This window comes from Belonocnema kinseyi, chromosome 9 (assembly GCF_010883055.1).
Source record: "Belonocnema kinseyi isolate 2016_QV_RU_SX_M_011 chromosome 9, B_treatae_v1, whole genome shotgun sequence".
Taxonomy (NCBI): Eukaryota; Metazoa; Arthropoda; class Insecta; order Hymenoptera; family Cynipidae; genus Belonocnema; species Belonocnema kinseyi.
The window spans coordinates 95,494,037-95,508,028 of record NC_046665.1 but is presented as its reverse complement, the minus strand read 5'-3'; the positions used below and the strand labels follow the sequence as shown (position 1 = coordinate 95,508,028).

Here is a 13,992-nt window from a genome sequence, read left to right as displayed (position 1 = left end):
CCCCCCTCCTAATGTAAAATAATCAAATAAAAATCTAATTCTAACCAAAAGTGCCTTCGACATGTTGGGAAGTAACCATCTTGAGCCTGTGACAATATTTCAATATTTTGTAATAATGGAGAGCATATTAAAAATATTGAAACACATGTCGCTTCTTGAGGATCGTCAGGCGCCCCTGGAGCCACAGCTGGGGGCCACAGCATGCGGGACGGTGGCGATGGTGAGCTGCGAGATGGTCAGGCAGATCTCACTGATCAAACAGCTGGCCAGCAAGAACATCTGCATCAAACAGTAAGTATTGGAACATCAACTGTGCCTGCTGAGGATGCTTTGGCGAGCGTTAGCTATTTGCAGCCAACCACCTCCACAGAAATACCCTGGGAGTACATCAATTGGGATACCACAATGAATGAGGAATTGATGCGTCTCTATTAGGAAAGTGCGCGGTTTGAAAAGAAAATGGAGAAAGGATACAATTTAAGAACAACCTTTCCTGCGACAGAAGACCAAGCAATGGAGATTAAACGACAGGTTGATTTGGCATGAAAAAAGGCGGCAATGAACATCAGTTAGAGGCAGCCGTGTCAAATGTTCAAGCCGGAGCAATTGATCTTCTTCCTCAATCTATTGATGATCCAACACCACCACATCCTGCAGAGGTGGATGTCCTTATACAACCAGAGGCAGAAGCAGAGGTTTAGCAACCAAAAAAGCGACGAAAATAGACAAAGCATATAAACAGAGAGGTTATGCGCCTTTATTTTTTGGCAGAGGAATGTCAACAAAGTATCAGGATAGAACATCATAGACTCCTCTTAGCTAGCTACATAAGTAAATGAGCAGAATCTGGAAGATAAAAAACGCCCAATATCTGTAGAGAGACTGCTTTCGGCTGTTGAAATAGGTGCTATCAAAATGGAAGTGGAACAGCAGCTTCCTATTGATAAACTCTCATTGGAAGATGTGGGCGACGAACACTTAATTGAAGTTTAAGGCATTGGGGCTAGGGATAATGATCTTTATGTACCGGGTCCATTGTAACCACATCCGGATATTAATAACGATAACGTGGATAGGAAAATCCAAGAAAAACTACAGCACCTTGAAAGGAATTTTGGTCATGCTTTACTAGAGTTCAGATATATAGAACCAACAATGAGGCATTCTGTGCCCAAAACTAACATCACAAATGATCTGCGTGCACTAATAGCACACATCGACAGAAAGGTCTTACCTACGTATTTAAATGTAGCACAAACCGTATTAGAGGTGCAAACTCTTGTATACTGTGCAGCTGTGGCAACCGTTAGAACGTTGGGCCGGAAAATTAGGCCTCTCAATGTAGTTTTTGTACCAGCAAGGGATCGAGATCCACCATGGAAGATCAGGTTGAATATGGATGTCAGCAAAGTAAGATACAAATTGAGTCAATTAACTCAATATAAAAAAGGAAATAGAACCACAAAGCTTATGAACCTTGTTACTAAAATCATCCACCCTCAGTACATCGAGACATTAACACCAGCAATATTAGATAAGATTATAGACTCCCAAAGACAGAGACTTGATGTTCTCAGTGCGTCACTGCATTGGTACCTGAAAAGTAGTACACGAAGACAACAAATTCGAAACTTTCAATAGCCTAAAATGCAACTGATAAACATCACAGCTTTAGATGTTTCAGCGGTCTTAAAAAGGGCCAGTAATTTGAAAGCTTTAGGTTCGGACATGACGTAAAACTTCTGATACTACCACCTGACAAGTATGCATCTTGCGTTGGCAAGGTGTTTTCAGAAGATCATTGAACACCCAGATCTGATGTTAGGCTTTATGTTCTAGGGTATTACGTTCATGTTACCAAGAATAGCAGTCACTCAAAATCCATCTTACTTTCGACCAATAGCCTGTCATCCAACAATTTATAAATGTCAACAATGTAAAAACTCGGGAGGTTGTAAAGATCTAGTGGCTATAGACGCTGTTGCCAGGACTCAAGCTCGTAAGCATCAAAGGAACATATATATGGCATACATTGATTACAAGCAAGCGTTTCCTTCCGTGTCGCCTAACTATTTACTTGAAGTCTCAAGACTTTACAAAATCTTCCTATCAAAAACTGCAGCAAGTGATCCATGTCACAAAGCAGTTTTCCAATGATATCCACACGGAGTTAGGACTAGATAAATGAACAGTGTATTTAATCAGAGGGGAATTAGGACCCGCAGAGATACAAAACGAGTTGGAAAATGACATCAAGGCTGCAAGTGTATCATATAAATATCTGGTTATTCTTGAATCTAAGGGGATTCAGCCATCCCTGTCCTCAAGTACTCCTTTGGGCTCATAAAATGGTCTTACACCGACCTTCAAAAGTTAAACAGAATCGGTCGCGTAGAAATGACGAAGCATCGAATACACCACAAAAATTGAGCGATTGAAAGTGTATTTATACCACGACATAGGGGGTAGGGGCGTTGTAGATGTCAAAAAACTGTTTGAGTCACAAGTTATGTAGTTGCGAGACTATTTTAACAGCAAACGAAATGTTGCGCTTTGCAGTAGCATCTGTAAAGCAGACGTTGATTACACGCCCTTATTTTTGTCCTCAGATGGGGCCTTGAATATTATGGCAGAAACCATAAAGGCATTAGAAAACAATGGAGGCGGAAAGCCATCCATAGAAAGCATTCCAAAACGTTGGACCAAAATGCAGTGGATAGTGAGGCATCTAATATTTGTCTAGGAAAGGGTGTCTTGTATCCAGAGACGGAAGGATTCATCATTGCGACACAGGACAAGGTTGTCAGAACCAGAAATTATCGCAAACACGTGTTACATCAAGACGTGGTTGACCGATGCCGATTATGTGGAGATACTAACGAATCCATACAGCACACTATTGATGGCTGTCGCGTAATGGCTCAGAGAGAATATACGCACAGATATAATGATGGAGCGGGCATTATGCATCAACAACTTCCCCTAATCCTAGGACTCTTTAAAGAATGGATGCCTTTCTATAGATGGATTCCAATGCCCGTTTTAGAAAGCGATTATTACATCTTATATTGGGATGTTCCTATTCAAACGGATCATCACATCCAAGCCAATTGACCTGACATCGTGATCCGAGTAAAAGGGTGGAAGAGTCTACATCATCGACATTAATTGACCGCTTAACCGAAATTTGCAGTCAACCTATACAACCAAGATTCAGAAGTATTACGAGCTAAGGAATTAAGTAAAGATCAAATGGAGGAATGTAAATCATTCATCTATTGATCATATTGTGATTTTGGCTACAGACAATGTGCACACAAGATGCACTCAACATCTTGAATATTTAGGAGTCAGTAGAATATTGGCAGCAGCTCAGAAGGCGGTTTTATTAAACACCTGTCGCATTGTAAGAAACTTTCTTGATCATCAGGAAGTGAGCGACTAAAAACCCGTGGAGTGGCAGATAGTAGCTCTAAGAAAGCATGCAGAGGTGACTGTTGTCACCTCCAACGTTCGTCGCTGCTCGTAATTTTAGACCTACAACATTATCGCAGGAGGTGTCAAGCATCGCATTGAATTAGTTGAATTAACTTCATTATTATTATTAGATGGTTAGGGCCATTCAAGTCCATAGCACTGAGGTCAACTAGTGTAAGCTATTTGACTTTGGTCTCAAATTAACTTACAACATTCTAATCTCATTAGTCACTTGACTTAGTCCGTGGCTATGATGTATAACCGGGTTACTCGAATAAAAGTATAATAGAAATCAAAAATAATTTGGTAGATTTATATTTACACGTGATGTGATTAGTATCTTTATCTGTTTGGACATTACCACCCTCGATGAATATACAGATTTATTAAATCTTATGAATGATATTGCAGAAAACCTCACCTTTAAGCATGTCTGTCAATAAACATTTTGTTTTCGATCTCTCAAGTAGCTTAGTGGTAAGATCACTCCACAGAAAATCGGTAAAACAGAGTTCGATATTCAGCGGAGCAAAGGAGAGGGATCTTTATTCACAGATAAAACTGAATTTTAAAATTTACAACAAAGTAAAATTCTGCATTTGAGGGATACGAGTCGATAGTAAAGATTTCTATTTTCCCGTCATATAATTAGTATCTTTATTTGATCGGTCATTACCATCCCCGATGATAATACAGAGCTCGTAGACATTAATTATTAATGAATTAAGTTGGATACATTGATATTTTTAAACATTTTTTATCTCCATTATATCTATAATAGCATAATAACATTTTTGCAAAAATATTTTTAAGTAAATTCAAATTCCCGTCAAATGACGCCAAATTGAATAGGTTTTGGTGAATTTTTTCTTCTTCAATTTGTCATATATTAACTCCTTTAATATTAGGGTAGCCAGGAAAACCCTAAAAATCAAGGACAGTAAGAAATAAAAATAGGAAATTAAAATGAAATAAAATAAAAAGGAAGATCAGACAATAAATTTTGATATAAAATCATTTTATTTCGTTTATAAAAGATAATATTATGATAAAAACGTTGCAATAGAAAGATTCTTGTCTGTAAAGCTTAATGGTCAGGGAAAATTTAAAATTGTTTTTAGTTAAATGTCTGTATTATTTTTTCGATAATTTAACAATTTGGTTGAAAAATCATCATTTTTTAATAAATATTTAACTGTTTTGTTAAAAATTTAACTATTTGAGACAAAATTATATTTTTAGGTTTAAGATTCAACAAGGTGGCTCACGAAATATTCATTGTTATAAATATTACCGTACTAACAAGCTAATTTCTGAGTATTATTAAATAGTCAGGGAAAATAAAAAATTGGTCGGGAAAAAACCCGAGCAAAGTCAGGGAATTTTGAAAATCTAGTTTTTGGACCGCCTTGAATCTAAATGAGTAAAAATTCAGATACGAATGTACTTCAGAAAAAATTGTCGAATAATTATTCGTTGCTTTTCACAATTTCTTTTAGTCATCAGAAAATATAATTTTTATTAGAAATATGATGGTGATATTAAATTATTGTTAATATCAATGTAGTGAAATTTCCTTCACTGCACGCATACACGCACACATGTTTGTTTTTATTTATATTGATGGGAATTACCTGGAGCAAGAATCAATGAATTACCCAACCAGGGTCGAGCGAATTTGTATATATCACCTTTATCCATGCTTTTTGTACTGGTTAAAAGGGTCTTAAAATAATAATTAAAAAATGATTAAAAAATAAATTCAATATTTTTCAACTGTATATTTACTTTCAATTGATCAGGTTCGTAAATTCCAACAAACAATTGATTGACCAGCCACACTCGACATGGCGATGCATATTTGTCAGCAAGATCGAATATTTCATGGTACACAGCTGAAAAGAAACATGATTTCGGCCTTTATTTTTGGTTATTATTTCAAATTTTATTCAGGTACTGAAAATTAATATAAAAGACTTTTCATGAAATGTTTAGCGGCTCAATATTGTTTTCTCACATTTTTAAACAAAATCCACTTTTTATTAAATTTTCAACTAGAGTAAACTATTTTATTATTGCCTATTTTTTATTTGGATCGAGTTAATATTTGATTCAATACAGCAAAAATAATTGTAAAAAAAATATTGCTTATAGCTATCTTCTTCTATATTTATACTAGAAAGTTGCGTTTTGTATCAACTTTTAACTTTTTGTCTAATTTTCAATAAGAGAAAACTATTTTCCAATCATTTTCACAAAACTAATTATTTAAACAATTTATTATTATAATATATTTTCTTTGAATAGCAAAATTAATTTTAAAAAAATTATTGCTTATAGCTATCTTCTTCTATATTAATACTAGAACGTATAGTTTTTTTCTGAATTTTTAACTTTTTGTCCAATTTTCAATTATAGTGCATTATTTTTCCATCGTTTTTACAAAAATAATTATTTAAAAAATTCATCTTCATTATCACGCTTATATTATCTTTGAATAATGCTAGAAATTGTGATTTTGTCTGCAATTTTCAACTTCTTTTCCATTTTTTATTTGGATCTAGTTAATATTTAATACAAAATAGCAATAATAATTGTTAAAGAAAAAGATTGCTTTTTAGCAATGTTCTTCTATATTTACAGTAGAAAATTTCGTTTCTCTCCGTTTTTAACTTCGTGTCTAATTTTCAATTAGATTAAGCTATTTTTTAATCATTTTCACCAAAATAATGGCTCAAAAAATTTATTATTATTATATATATATTTTTTCTTTGAACAATGCTACAAATAATCTTTTTGTCTGAAATTTTCAACTTTTTGTTCACTTGCATTTGGATCGAGTTAATATTTTATTTAATATAGAAACAATAATTGTTAAAAAAGTGATTGCTTATAGTTATCTTTTTCTATATTAATATTAGAAAGTTGCGTTTTTTCTGAGTTTTCAAACTTTTTTCCAATTTTCCATTAGATAACTATTTTTCAATCATTTCCACAAAAATAATTGTTTACTAAATGTATTATTACTATATATTATCTTTCAATAATTCTAGAAATTGTGTTTTCGTCTGCAATCTTTAACCTTTTGTCAACTTTTTACTTCACGTGATTATAATTTGGTTTAATATACCAAAAATAATTGTTAAAAAAAATTATTCTTGCTTAAAGCTATCATGTTCTATATGTATACTTGACAGTTGTATTTTTTTCTAAATTTTTTAAATTGTGGTCTATTTATCAAGTAGAGTGAACTAATAATTAAGTAAAGTTGGAAAAAAACTGTTAAAAAATGTTTATCGTTAATAACTATTTTCATTTATATTAATGCCAGATAGTTGTCATTTGTTCTAAAATTTTTAGCTTTTTATTTAATTCGTACTTAGTAAAGCAACAATACAATTAATGCAGGTTGATAAAAATAGATAGTGCTAGAAAGTAACTGACTTAAAAAATGATTTACTTAAAACGTACAATAGTATTCAAAAAATGAGACTTGTTAAAGTTCACTTATAAGTTGCTCATTGCTAGAAAGTCAAAGCATTACTGTAAGATAGGATATTTATAAACAATAATCCATTTTTTAAATAAGCATTTTTATAAACTTGTATGCAGTTTTTTTCACTGAGTGAAAAGTGGACAAAAAGTATCAAAGTTTAAAAAAGCCGCAACTTTTTAGTACTTGTCTAATAATAGAAGATAGTTATAAACAATTATAAATTGTTTAAGTAACTATATTTGGTAACTCGCATTATTTATTAATTTACCAAGTCAAAAGTGAAACATTTCAGACAATACTCATCTATATAACATGAATAAAAAATAAGATAGTTATAAACAATAATAATTTTTTTAATAATTATTTTGGTTAAATTAAATTAATCATTCACTCATCCCAAGTGAAAAGTAAATAGTCATAAATTTCAGAAAAGACCACAAATTTCGAGCAGTATTCAAATTAAATGTTATTAATAATAACATTAAATTATTTTGGGTCCATATCATGTCACATGCGGCGAGTTTCTCTGCGGCAAGTCACACCTGCGGCCTGTCACATTTGAGGAATGTCACATATGCGGCATGTCTCTTCTGCGGCATGTCACATCTGCAGTTTGTAACATCTGCGGAATATCTCATTTGCGGTATGTCACAACTGCGACATGTCACATCTGTGGCATGTCACCTTTGCGGCATGTCACAACTGCGGCATCTCTACCTAGCGGCTTCTCTTCTTCGCGGCATTTATCACTGTGAAATTGACATTTTTGCGGCATCTCTCATCAGTATATATTCTCCCAGTGGCATCTCTCTCTTACAAAAAATGTTTAATGCCCAATTGAAAATGGCTAAATTGAGGCAAGTCTCCCTGGACTAATTGTCTTCCCGGTGGCATCTCTACCCCGGAAAATATTTTCGGGTTCATATTAAAATATTAAAACTGCGGCAAGCCTCCCGAAACTAATTGTCACATCTGCGGCATGTCCAACCAGCGAAGAGTCTCCCCAGTGGCACCTCTCACCCGTGAAAGAATGTTCAAATCCACATCAACGTGGCAAAAGTATGGCAAGTCTCTCACGACTGATTGTCACACCTGCGGCATCTTTCGGTGGCGGCAGGACTCCCCAGCGGCATCCCCCATTTGGGAAAAATTTTCCAATTCACATCAAACTGGCAAAAGTGAGGCAAGTCTCCAGGATTAATTGTCACATTCGCGGCATCTCTCATCAGCAGCAAATCTCCCCAGCGGCATCTCTCCCCCAAGAAATATTTTTAAACACTTCCAAAGAAGACGTAACTGCGGCAAGCCTCCCCAGCAGCATCTCTCTCCCGAAACAACTTTTTAAGTACTTTCATAGGTGGTAAAACTGCGGTAAGTCTCCCCAGCGGCATCTCTCCCCCAAGAAAATTTTTTAAGAACTTTTAAAAATGGCAAAAGTGCGGCGCGGAATCTCTCCTCGAACAACTTTTCTAAGTGGTTTTAAAGATGGCAAAAATGTGACAAGTCTCCCCAGTGGCATCTCTCCCAATGAATATTTTTTAAGAACTTCAAAAATGGCAAAAGTGCAGCAAGTCTCTCCAGCGGCATCTCTCCCCCAACAAATTGTTTTGTGGTTTTAAAGATAATAAAAATGCGGCAAGTCTCCCCAGCGGCATCTCTACCCCAAGAAAATTTTGTAAGGACTTCTAAAAATGGCAGCAGTGCGGCAAGTTTCTTCAGGGGCATCTCTCCCCCAACAAATTTGTTGGTAGTTTTGAAGATGGCAAAAATGCGGGAAGTCTCCCCAGCGGCATCTCTCACTCATGCAAATTTTGTAAGGACTTTTAAAAATGGGAAAAGTGCGGCAAGTCTCCCCAGCGGAATCTCTCCCCCGAAAAATTTTCTAACTAATTTTAAGGATGCCAAAAATGTGGCTAGTCTCCCCTGTGGCAAATCTCCCAAGTGAGTATTTTGTAAGAACTTATAAAAACAGCAAAAGTGCGGCAAGGATCCCAAGCGGTATCTCTCCCCCATCAAATTTTCTATGTAGTTTTAAAGATGACAAAAATGCGGCAAGTGCCCCAGTGACATCTCTCCCCGATGAATATTTTATAAGAACTTGTAAAAATGGCAAAAGTGCGGCAAGTCTCTCCAGCGGCATCTCTCCTCCCAGAAAATTTTGTAAGGACTTCTAATAATGACAAAAGTGTGGCAAGTTTTCCCAGCGGCATATCTCCCGCATAAGTATTTTTTAGGAACTTCCGAAGATGGAAAAAGTATGGCAAGTCAGATAAAAAACTGCTGGAGCGACTTGCCGAATTTTCGTCATCTTTCAAACTACTTAGAAAATTTGTTGCGGGGAGATTCCGCCGAGGAGACTTGCCGCACTTTTGCCATTTTAGAAGTTCTTAAAAAATATTCATGGGGAAGAGATGCTACTGGGGAGTCTTGCCGCATTTTTGCTATTTGTGAAACTACTCAGAAAATTTGTTGGGGGATATATGCTGCTGGGGAGACTTGCCGCATTCTTGCCATCTTTAAAACTACCCAAAAATTTGTTAGGGGAGAGATGCCGCTGGAGAGACTTGCCGCATTTTTTCCATCTTTAAACCTATTTAGAAAATTTTTTGGAGGAGAGATGCCGCTGGGGAGACTTGCCGAAGTTTTTGCATCTTTAAAAATACATAGAAAATTTTTTGGGGGAGAGATTCCGCTCGGGAGACTTGCCGCACTTTTGCCATTTTTAAAATCCCTTGAAAAATTTTCTTGGGCGAGGGATGCCGCTGGGGAGATTTGCCGCATTTTTGCCATCTTCAAAACTACTTAGAAAATTTGTTGGGGGAGAGATGCTGCTTAGAGACTTGCCGCACTTTTTCCATTTTTAGAAGTTCCTAAAAAATTTTCTTGGGGAAGAGATACCGCTGGGGAGGCTTGCCGCACTTTTGCCATTTTTAAAAGTGCTTACGAAATTTTCTTGGAAGAGAGATGCCGCTGGGGAGACTTGCCAAATTGTTACCATGTTTGGAAGTACTGAACAAATTTTGTTGAATGATAGATGTCGCTGGGTAGACTTGCCACAGTTTTGCCATTTTTAGAAGTTCTTACAAAATTTTCGTGGAGGAGAGATGCCGCTGGTAGACTTGCCGCAGTTTTTCCACCTTTGGAAGTACTTAACGAGTTTTTTCGGGAGAGAGATGCTTCTGGGGAGACTTGCCGCAGTCACGTCATCTTTGGAAGTGCTAAAAATATTTCTTGGGGGAGAGATGCCGCTGGGGAGACTTGCTGCTGATGAGAGATGCTAATTAAGATGACAATTAATCCTGGAGTCTTGGCTCACTTTTGCCAGTTTGATGTGGATTGGAAAATTTTTCCCAAATGGTATATGCCGCTGGGGAGTCTTGCCGCGGGCGAGAGATGCCGCAGGTGTGACAATCAGTCGTGAGAGACTTGCCACACTTTTGCCACATTGATGTGGATTTGAACATTCTTCCATGGGTGAGAAATGCCACTGGGGAGACTTTTTGCTGGTAGGAGATGCCGCAAATGTGACAATTAGTACCGGGAAGCTTGCCGCAGTTTTAATATTTTAATATGAACCCGAAAATATTTTCCGGGGTAGAGTTGCCACCGGGAACACAATTAGTCCAGGGAGACTTGCCTCAGTTTAGCCATGTTTAATTGGACACTAAACATTTTGTGGTAGAGAGCCGCTGGGTAGAGATGTCGCAGTTCTGACATGCCGCAGATGAGGCATTCCATAGATGTGACATGCGGCAGAGGTGACATGCTACAGATGTGACATGCCGCACTTGTGACTTACCGCAGATGAGACACTCCGCAGATGTGAGAAGCCGCAGATGTGACATGCCTTAGATGTGACATGCCGCAGGTGAGACTCACCGCAAAGAGACTTACCGCATGTGACATGATATGGACCCAATTTTTTCCGAATGGGAGATGCCGCTGGGTAGTTTTGCTGCGGGCGAGAGAACCTGCAGGTGTGACAATCAGTCGTGAGAGACTTGTCACACTTTTGCCATTTTGATGTACACTTGAACACTTTTCCACGGATAATAAATGACACTGGGGAGACTTTTCGCTGATAGGAGATGCCGCAGATGTGACAATTACTTCCGGGAGGCTTGCCGGAGTTCAGTCATTTTTAATTGGAAATTAAGCATTATTTGGAAGGGAGAGATGCCACTGGGAGAATACTTACTGGTGAGATATGCTGCAAAAATGTCAATTTCACAGTGAGAAATACCGGGAGGGAGGGAAGCCGCTGGGTAGAGATGCCGCAGTTGTGACATGCCGCAAAGGTAACATGCCACAGATGTGACATGCCGTAGTTGTGACATACCGCAAATGAGATATTCCGCAGATGTTACAAGCTGCAGATGTGACATGCCGCAGAAGAGACATGCCGCAGATGTGACATGCCGCAGAGAGACTTACCGTATGTGACATGATATGGACCCATTCTTTTCGTAATTAATTTAGCATGAAAAAGCAATGTTTAAACATATAGTGTTTTTATAACGGAAAAAAGACTTATAAGGTTGCTATTTAAAAAATAATATTTTATTAGTATTTTATGGTCACAAGAGTATTTTTTTCTTATGAGAAATAAGTGTTGAACTACACGATGTTTGCGTCACCTCGCAATATAATTCTTTTCATCAAAAAATGATTTTTTGGTGGATTCGTAAAAATACCCGGGCGAAAATATCCGAAATTATAACCTGGAACTTTAATTTTTGCGAGTGTTGCCCAAGAATTGTTTTTCCTTTTTTTTTCACATATCTTCTTGTCTTCAAAAAAATTGGAATTTCGATTTTTAAATGAAAAATCGATTTTGAAAAAATGGCCTGCTCAACAAAAATTTTCTCTTTAAAACAATATATTTGTTAGACATTCCATATACAAAATCAATAAGAACATTTTTAAAATTTGCATCTTTGTTGAAGTAATTTTGATTGAATTGTGAGAGCACTTTGAAAAACAAGATACCTTATTAAATTCATGCATATTTTTTTTTTAATTCTATTAAAAATCACAAATATTGAATATAGATAATTTAGTTGAATAGAATAAATATAAACTTTTCACATTAATTTGGCAAACTTACCAGAGGAATCCTTTCCAATAAAGCTAAGACCATTTCCTAAAAAAGGTAATGCCTTTGGCCCAGGAATTTTGGCAGCAAGTTTATAAAAATGAATGTTTTTCACGTAGTCAAAGAGAAATAATGAGATAAGACTTAAAATACCAATGAAAAAATAAAATATCAGAGCCATTTTCATGAATCTGACGCACTGTTAATTGCGGGAATGAAAATGAAACTGAGGCTTTCGCGCTACTGTTTCTTTTATACATACGAACGACGCTATAAACATAATTAATTTTTTTTTCAATAATGAGCAAGTATAAGTCAGGAATATTAAAATATGTAAGTAGTCATTCGATTAGAAATAAACTAAGTTAATTTTTTTTGATGAAAATTCATACAATTAAATTGAAAATTAATTTCTTCAAAAGAACCAAAATTGTGATTGAAAATCCAAATTTAGGAATTTTAAATTCGGTTGAAATCAAAGACCAATTTGCCACAACTAACATAAAATGCTCCTATTTTACTTTAAAAAAGATCCCCTTCATGAAAAAATACAAAAAGAAAAAATATTCCTTTTTTTTTTTATTTTTGTCTAGCCATTTTTTTTAGAAAAAATATTTTCTTTTTTTGAAGGGGATCTTTTTTAAATTTTAATAGAAGCACTTTATTGTGGTTCTTTAAATTTCGTGGTTAGATTCTTGGTTTTATTTTCACAAATTTCATAGTTTGATATAATAACAAATTTATCTGTTGGCTGTAAATTAATATTTTTTTGTAGCAAGTTTAACTACTTTTTGAAAATTAATTTTGTTGTTGTTAAACTTACTTATTTTTTAATTCAAATAAATTTTTTTTTTAAATTCGTTTTGTTCAAAGTGTATCCTTTGGGATTAAAAATTAATCTTTCATGATAAAAAGAAGTTATCTTTCCTCATGCAAAATTCATATTTCTTGCTTGAAAATCAACGCTTCTGTTGAAAATTAAAATGCAAATTAAGGATGCAAATATTAAATATGTTCTGCTTGATTTTGTATGTGGAAAGTTCAACAACTTTTTTTTAACAGGATATAAAATCTCTGAGAGTTTCTTTCATGCATATTGTTTATAATACATAACATAATATTTTTTGTGCTTATAATGAGATGTTTAGATAAATTGCCTGAATAAACAAATTATTATGGCTTATAACTATGTTATTTTTTATTAATTTTATATAGTTGCCTTTAAAAAAATTACACTTTTAGCTTGAAATTCAACTGTTTCGTTAAAAGCTTTAATATTTTCTGAAAATTAGTCTCTCGCTTAAAAGCTCAACCATTTGGTTGTTCGTGTTTTAATTAAATATCTTATAACAGGTGTAAAATTTGAACTATTTTTACAAAAATTTTTTCCAGGAATTTTTTTTTATAAACTCAGAATGTAACTTTCTTATTTTAGGTTGAAAGTTGATCTTGTATAGTTAAAAATTCGTCTTATTGTGAAAAACTAAAGTTTGGTTTGGAATTTCCTCTTTTTGGGATAAAAATAAATTTTTTGTAACAAATTGGTCTTTTTGGTAAAAAATAAATTTTTTGGTTGCAAATTTATTTTTGTTTTTAAAATTCATCTATTTTTGAATAAATTAAATTATTTTGTTCAAAATTTAAATTCCTGTTTGAATATTAAACTATTTTGTTGAAAATTCGCTTTTTTCTATTTGTTTGAAATGTCAGCTACTATATTTTTTGTTGGTAATTTATATTTTTGCGTGAAATACCACTTTTCGGTTTGCAAACTCGACTTTCTACAGAAAAATTGATATTTTTTGCTTAAAAGTTTATTTATTCGGTTTAAAATGTAACTTTTTTGTTAAATTTCAAAATTTTATGTTAAAAACTTTGAATATTTGGTTGATAATGTATCTTCTGTAGTAATAAGTCATCTTTT

The 13,992-nt window shown here is 34.7% G+C and overlaps 1 protein-coding gene across 1 annotated transcript in view; it reads right to left on the bottom strand.

Annotated features, from left to right (window-relative positions):
- LOC117180642 (cytochrome P450 4g15-like) overlaps positions 1 to 12,270 on the bottom strand; it is a 14,801-nt gene extending 2,531 nt beyond the window's left edge. The window contains exons 1-3 of the mRNA XM_033373130.1: positions 12,081 to 12,270; positions 5,266 to 5,372; positions 5,112 to 5,202 (exon numbers count right to left, since the gene is read on the bottom strand). Of these exons, the coding sequence (XP_033229021.1) occupies positions 5,112 to 5,202; positions 5,266 to 5,372; positions 12,081 to 12,255 (373 nt within the window). The 5' untranslated portion in view covers positions 12,256 to 12,270. The remainder of the gene's footprint in view (positions 1 to 5,111; positions 5,203 to 5,265; positions 5,373 to 12,080) is intronic.
- Between the last annotated feature and the right edge of the window lie 1,722 nt (positions 12,271 to 13,992).